Genomic DNA, 8,091 nt, shown 5'->3' with positions numbered 1-8,091 from the left:
ATTTTGTTAACGAAGGGGGATGTGTTGTGTCCTGCTGATCTCATCTGGAATCTGGAACAGGCCCGTGCTCCAGATTCCACGGGGAGACGGTTTGGCCCAGGCTTAAAGAACGAACTGTTTCACCTCTACAATCAAATAAACCTACCTTAACTTCACCGTTGTATCCTGTCTTCATTACATGAGAATTTCACACAGTATTCTGGCAGTTTTCATCCAACAAACCGCTGTGCTCCTAATGTAGAGGGTCAACTGCTAAGTCAGCGATGATGAATCTGACGCTTCTGCATGGGTGGACCAAAGACCGCTAAACCAATAATCAGTTCCTTTAGTAATTGATCCCAAGCATGAGGTCTTACGTAGGGAGGGGCTAACTGAGGTAGATGAGAGAACATTCTTAGGAGCCTACTAACCTTTAATGGATGCTAGTTGATAGTTTTTAGCAATAACGTTATGATTCCTGTTCACAGAAACACCTCTATGGGTCTGCCCTTCCAAATTACAGTTTTTTTTAAATGCAGCCCTGCTTTTTTAAATCAAACTGTTCATAAATAAGTCCATGCTTCTTTACTCCTGCTGCTTTTGTTAAAGCTTTATACTCCATCACTTGTCTGACAGAGTGATCTTAGTTTGTTTCTGTTGTCAGATATGGCTCTGGTCCCCGGTCACTGTTTTAAAAAATGTGTCTATATGTCCCATAATTATTGTTCTGTAATTAAGCTCAATGCTTCTTCATATAGCAGCAGAGAAACCCTTGAGATATTGTTTTTTATGTGTGGTTCACCATACTTTTCATCAGAAAAGCCTTTAACTGTATATATTGTTGATCTCAAATGTAGTTCTCAGTTTTTTTTATTCCTATTCTTAGTTATGGACCTGTGCTATTTTCAGTCTTTACACTCCTCAGTCATTATTCTTGACTATGGGTTTGCTTCTCTCAATTTAGATATAGTTGCTGACATGATATTCCTTCGTCACATTGCCCCTGGAAGAATTTGCAATGATCAACAAGGATGTAATGGAGAAGAATTCACAGAAAGTACGATTGATGTAGACAAGACTATCTATGCTGAACTAAATCTTAAAAGAACTATCACCGGGAAGGTATCGTATATTCTTAGAATTGTCAGAACATTGTTTAATGTTATACAGTATTAGCTTTGAACTAGAGCTTGTGCTGGATTATCATAGGATACCATATTAAAATGTCTATTGGCGATGGTAAGCCACTTCTAATAATTTGAATGAACAGTTGTGGTTTTCTTACATGAGCCTTCATTTAATTTGTGCAGTGTCATATGCAATATTTCACAAAGCATTACATGTGTCATATTTTGATGACCAAATTCAGTCCTATTACCTTATTGTTGAAGAGATTTTATATCTAAATGGAAATACATAGCAGAGCGTTTTGACTAGCTTGTATGGTGTTGTTTATATATGGTTTGTCAGTACTGTAATAAGCTGCAGGATGCACTCATGCCCACATATGCTGGTAGCAATACTCTGGATCAAGATTTTAGCATAGAACACATATTAGTCATCTTGTCTCATTCACATCAAGAAGATCCAACCATTGAGTGATCCTATTTACACTTATCTATGACTATTGACCATAGTTTGTAATCCCACTTTCCTGTTCTTGCAAATGCCAGTTGGTTGTTTCCCTATCCACGTAATGTCAACCAACATGATTGATACACCCCAAGAGTTTTCATATTCAGACACCAGAGATAGTGACCCCCTTAGCTATCTTTCACTCATGGAATTCACCATAATGTTCAAAGAAGCCTGTTGGAAATGTGCCATTCCTGCAGGGTCACCCCAAAGGTTTACCTTCTTTTCCTAGACTGATTTTTGGCTGCCCTAGGACTCTGCACAATTTACTCCTGCTAACCAGGGATAAAGTGTGTTTGTTCTCTCCTCTAAACATGCTAAAGTCAATATATACCTAAATGTCACATCTAATTTTCTTATAAGTCCCTCGTGTACAGTCCTAGATGTACCTAGCGCATGCAAATAAATGATACAAGAGTGCTGAAACACTCATTGTGCCACTCACTAAAGTAGCACTGTCAAATGTGTCTCTAGGCCTGCTCTTGCAACCTGAGTGCAGTTTCAATATGCCATATAGACCTGAAAAAATATAATTCATCTCTAAAGTAGGTCCTAAATGCCCATATGGCAAGTTGTATGGTTTATAACAAAGTAGGATATTCATATTTAAAGTTTTAGATATCCTAGTAGAGAAGAATTCTACAAGTCATTTTTCTTTGTAGCAAGGCCAGCTCGGTCTCGGAGCAGCTATAAAAAAGATTCAAGGACTAATTTGAAAGTAAAATCCAACTCAAGTAAAGTCGGATTTTATAATACACTTTTAGAAAGCTCTCATTTGCCTGCCTAATTCAAATGTGACTTTCTGCTAATGTCCTGTGTCATGGCTCCCCTGTGGTGAGATTTGTATTACTTGCACAGGAAGGCCTGGAGGTTGTGCACAACATCTTCCTGACTTCAAAAGGGGCCTCCGATGTCACTGGTATGTGTAACTCACACCTAGGTCTGCCTCCATTTGTCTTTCTAGCCAGATCGGCTCCAACCCAAGTGGTAGGGACCTGGTTTGGCATGATCACAAAGGATGGTTTGCCCATTATCATAGCCACACCTCTGGGTGGGCATACGGAGCTCTTATCAGGGAAAAAGGTTTGTGTAGTGTTGGATTTAGGTGATGAAGGGCACCTTGGGATAGTTTAGGAGGATAGGGAAAGCCTATTGGTCAGGGAGTGGCCAGGAGCTTCCATCACCCACAGACTAGCATATGGCATACAAGTGGCATCCACATACATCCTCTAATAATGCTACTAGACCTGTGAAAAATCAAAAGAAAGCCTGCCTTGCTGTCTGAAGAATGAGAGGGATGGCTGGACCTTCTTGCTTTGAACCCAGAACATTAGAAGTGATTCCAACGGTTGGTTGTCTAATAACCTATTTGAACCACAGGGACACAACAAGCTTCCAGAGGTCTTTCTTGCAACTGACCAGCTGACCAGTTTTAAATTGACCTGCCTGGACCCTGCTGCTGGCCTCTACTAGAGTGAGTTGTGATGTCCAAGTGTTGTGCTCAAGGTCCTAGACCCAAGGCTGGTCTTAAAGTGTACTCCTCCTAAAGTTTCCTTGCATCTGCGACTAAGGGGCTAATTTTGAGCATGGCTGTCTTCCAACCTCTGCACTGTCTGCCAGATTATGTCTTTCAAAGTCGTACCGGTGGATGATTGCCGCCTGTGCCGGGTAAACGCCATTCCTTGGGCATGGCACGGAGGAGGGCCAAAGTAACATGCTGAGCTGGACTGGCGCAGCCCACTTAGCATATTATATGTTCCTCCACTGCCAGCCATTTCATGATGGGCTGCTTGCCATGAAAACCATCAATCAATCAAGGAATTGTAAGCACGATACTCATCCATGAGGGTCTCAAGGTGCGGAGGGTGGTGGTTAAGCATAGGTGAATTTTGCGAATCTGACGTTCGCGAATTTGCGTATTCGCGAATTTGTAATCCGCAAAATCTGCGAACTCTCGCAAATTTGCAGATTTTTTTTGTGTTCGCAAGGGTTTCTGCCAGTTCGTGAGGGTTTTGTACCAGTTCGCAATTGCGAACTTACTTGTCAGGTCGCAACGGTTGCGACTATGTTGTTTCTACGTCTGGTTCATCATCACAGGTTCACAGCACTCTCTGTTTCACCACTGCCACTCTCTGGTTCACCCATGCCACCCTCTGGTACATCACTGCCACCCTCTGGTACATCACTGTAGATTATGGGGGGGAAAAGCAAGCACACCTGCCCTGCTTCAACTGACATGAATTAATTTGGGCTTGATTTATTAATGTGTCACTAAATTTAAACTTCCAGTCTGGCACCTGCTTCCTTATCTGTAATTTGCTTTCTGTTGCAGTGCAATTTTTTTCCCCAGGACCTTTGTGGCCTACGTGTAGCTATTCTACGAGCCTGCTGTGAGGGTCAGAGCAGGGTCATAGAATAGTTGCAAGGAGGCAACTGAACTCTGGAGGGGCCCCTCAGGAAGCACTACAGGGAATGGTTACTAATGATGAGTTTGAACTTTTGCATCTGCTGGGTGCTTTCAGTTTTGCAAAACTCGTTTTTCTGCAATTTTGCGGGATTCGCGGGTGCAAATTCACGCGAGATCGAATTCGGAAGCCGCGAATTCGTGCGAATATGCGATTTGTTTTTTTGCTGCATGTTAGTTTGCAAGGTTTTGTGCATTTTAGCGAGCCGCTTGTAGCGCAACGGCACGAAGTTACCCTCACGGTCGTTCATGGGCGCGGCCATCTTGTTTGCATGACGTATTTCCGTTTCCGGGCGCGATGTGTAATCTCGCAAAGTGTGCGGCTCGCTAGTACAATTTCGCGTGTGATCGCGAGGAAAATCTCGCGTGAACTTACCCACTCGGTCGTGAACGGGCGCGGACATCTTGTTTCTCATTCATTGCTATGGTTCTGGGCATGCTTCCTGTATCCTCTCTGATTCTCTGCCAACCTTTGCTTGTTTGAAGTTTTTTTATCTATTTTACTTATTATCTATCCCTTTATTTTTCTAGCTCTATATTTTTGTGTTTTCTGCTACTTTTGGTTAATTTTAAACTACTTTTTTAAACTCTTTTCTTTTATTCTTGCCTATTCTATTTTTCTTTATTATTTAGCTTCCCTTCTGCCCAGACCATGGTAAAGGGAGCCGGGAAGCATCCTGAGAAGGGGAAGGGTCCCACACCCCGTGCCCGGCTCCCGTGCGGGCATTTGAGGGGGGAGACAGTCACAGCCCGGGAGATCTTCAGCGCGGAGGAGGTGGCCGCACTAGTTTTTTATGTTCAGCGCCGCCTCCCCACGACCATCATGGCAGGCGGCAAGATCGCTAGTGGGTATGGGATTCGGGAGCACCAGAAGCGATGGGAGAAGGTGTTCCTGGCCATGTACCAACACTCTTGGGTCCGGCGCACCTACAACCAGGCCACTCACCGTTGGACTGATCTCCTGGACCGGGAACGCGATCTGCTCGACCTGCTTGACCTTGAGATCCCCGGGCTTGGTGAGTAGTAGTAGTTTTTTCTTTACTACTCTGTTTTCTCCTGCTCTGTGTGTTATTATCTTGCAAATTTTTGTTTTTTCCAAGAGCAATAATGCTGCTGATTACATTGTAGGTAAATTATATTTCAAAATCTTCTGTGCATTTCAGGTGCACTGCTCTCCTTCTTAGTAGCGCTGCTACTATGCTTATTTGTTTTCGATTTTGTGTTCCTTTCATTGGCCTGTGAAATTATGCATGAGTGTAGTTTAAAGAACTGGGTAATGCTAGACACAAAGGGTCAGATTTTTAATTACCGGCGCATCCCTGCAAAGTAGCAGGGATGCGCAAGTAATTGTGCGCCATGCCACCACCACCCATGGTGCGCCGTATTTACAATGCGGCGCACCATGGGCCCAAAACGTCACCGAAGCATTACGCTTCTGTGCCGTAAAGGCGGTGCATTGCTGGAGTTGCGTCGCAACGATGGCGCAGCTCCAGCAATGCTCTGGGGTGCCTTATCTCCCCAATGCTGTGTCAAGCCGTACGTCTGCTTCAAGCAGGCGCAGGGTTTGAGTCACGCATCATTGTCCTCAAAGTGACTGATTGAAATCTTGTAGATTTCCCTCATCCACTTTTAGGATGTGTTCCTGCGCAGGAACGCCCTCCCTTGCGCCGGAACACCCCCTGATGGCGCAGGGCTTTACAACGTGATGCATCTCCCATATGCGTCACGTTGTTAATATACCCCCCACCATGGCACCTCTTTTGTTCTGCTGCAGCGTCACAAAAGTCACGCAACAATGGAGCAAAAGAGCGTCAAGGGGCTTCTAAATCAGCCCCTACAGACTCAAGTCCAGTCCTTCCTTTGTACACCTGGCAATAAGAAGAAATAGTGGTTGTGGATTGATAGTTGGAGTATTTTAATGACTGGTTAATGTAGTAGGAACCTTTTTATGTTGTCTCTGATCTGCAATCACGATGGACTTTGTCTGTCACTTGACGTGCTGCGGACTGCTGCCTGCCAGTTCTAGGCGAACCTTTTTAGTAGTTTGTTTAGTGAGTTACATAACTTTCCAAGTCGACGGTCCGCAAATCAAGCAATACTAATATCGTAGTAGACCACATTAGATAGGTCAATATCTCCCGTGGAATACTTTCCATTTGCTATTTCGCCAAAATATTTTGTTACTGTTCTTTTGAAATGTTTCATTTGGTTGACAAATATCATCCATGTTTTCTGGTCTTTTTATCTTTCATGTTGTACATCAGCTCCCCCCAGGGGCAAGAGGGCATTGGAGGAGGCTGCTGCTGCTGCTGAAAAAGGCCAGGATCGGTCAGACGAGGGCACCTTTGCTGGCCCCGGTAAGTTTTAATTTTAATATAGAGTACCTATTTTTTCTAGCCTTCCTCATTTGATTTTTTCTAAATCGTCTTTGATCTTCTTGTAGACTGTATCTAAATTCTTATCCTGACTCGACTTTGACTCCCTGTGGTATTACTAGATTATTCCTATTAGTCTGTCTGTGTAGCTAAGTAAGATTGCACATTTGGCAATTCCATTGGACTCCCATTCTAGTCAGCAATAGCTCTATGCACTGAGTGCAGTCCTCTGGGATTGTCCATAATGTCTTTTCAAGTCTTCTAAATGTTTATGCTTTGAAAATTGCCAACAATAAAAAGGTGAATGACCATCAAGAAAGAATAAGATACTACTTTACTTTTGGTTTGGATAGGAGGACAATCCATTCAACTACTGTTGCAGGGACAAATCTGCAGAAACAGAACTATGGACACTAAATAGTGCATTGTTTATCAATTATAATAGGCGCAGGTAGACTTTCCACATACCTCAGTGATATCAGACTTTGAAGAACCCCCAATCTCCTTACTGACTAGATAGTGTGGCAGAGTCATTTAGCTCCTGAATTCATTGATGATTGATCCCCAATGATGATTATCCAATGCAGGACAAGAGTATGGAGTCAGAGTCCAGAAGTGTCAGAGGCACGGACTCATGCTTGTAAATTGCAAAACCTTTTGGTCATTCACTCATGACCAAAAACCACAGAGTCTATTTAAGTTTTAAAGCTTTATTGAAAGTTAAAATATTTATTAAAATCAAGCTTGTCATAAAACATAAACAGTTGATTAAAAATGGAAAAGTGCTTATACTTTTTTTTATTTCACATATTTATTGTGGGCGAGCCGAGCCCTCACCTGGTTTCAACTTTCATTTTTCTTTTTGGTGCGGAGTCATTGGTCTCTTCGTCCTAATGATTTGTTCTTAGAAGTGAAGCTTCTGTCTGTTATGAGGAAAATGGTGCGTGTTCAAAATCAAGCATTCATCAGTTGTGCCACAGCCAAATAATGCTGCAAAGCAACACCCTTCCCTGGAAAAAGGGACATTTTTACTTTAGAGTAGACAGTCACAAATTAGTAGATTGGTTTCTGTATTCACATTTCTTCCTTCCTAGACAAAATACTAGTGAGTGCTGTATGTCTATGACATCTAACATTCTTAAATGTACTTTGTAGGTGGAACATCTGGTGCTGGACCCAGCGCGGAGGTGGAGGGTTGCTCTGGGGAGGAGGCAGAGCAAATGCCGGACCAAACTGCTGTGCGGGTTGCCACAGTAGTGGCGGGCAGTGGTAAGCTTTTATATTCCTTACTTATTGAGATTGCAGACTGCATAGTGTGCTGCTCCCCATGAGAAAACGTAAGGTTTGTCCAGATGAGAGACATGAAGAAGAATGATTGAAATTTAGGGGCCTATTATGATGGCGGACGGACCTGAGTCTGTCTGCAACCATAGAGTAGGAGGGACCGTCCGCAGGGGCAGTGGCGGTCCCTCCGTGGTAATTAGGATGTGACCGCCACCCTGGCGGTCACATCCTGTATTTTTATCATTGCGACGGGTGCTGCTTCAAGCAGCACCCGCCGCAATGATAAAAATGTAAGTTGTGCATTTGCATGCACAAAGCTGCAGGCACCACTCGGTGCCTGCCGCTTTGTGCAGG

The 8,091-nt window shown here is 43.5% G+C and overlaps 1 protein-coding gene across 1 annotated transcript; it reads left to right on the top strand.

Annotated features, from left to right (window-relative positions):
- Nucleotides 1-4,730: 4,730 nt before the first annotated feature.
- LOC147716842 (uncharacterized) lies at nt 4,731-7,784 on the top strand. The gene is made up of 3 exons (XM_086919798.1): nt 4,731-5,094; nt 6,343-6,435; nt 7,609-7,784. The coding sequence occupies exons 1-3, from the start codon at nt 4,731-4,733 to the stop codon at nt 7,782-7,784; spliced, it is 633 nt and encodes a 210-aa protein (XP_086775924.1).
- The last annotated feature ends 307 nt before the right edge of the window (nt 7,785-8,091 follow it).

The sequence above is a fragment of the Lissotriton vulgaris genome, chromosome 5 (genome assembly GCF_964263255.1).
Source record: "Lissotriton vulgaris chromosome 5, aLisVul1.2, whole genome shotgun sequence".
Taxonomy (NCBI): Eukaryota; Metazoa; Chordata; class Amphibia; order Caudata; family Salamandridae; genus Lissotriton; species Lissotriton vulgaris.
The sequence above is the reverse complement of the archived record's forward strand: the minus strand, read 5'-3'. Positions and strand labels throughout refer to the sequence as shown.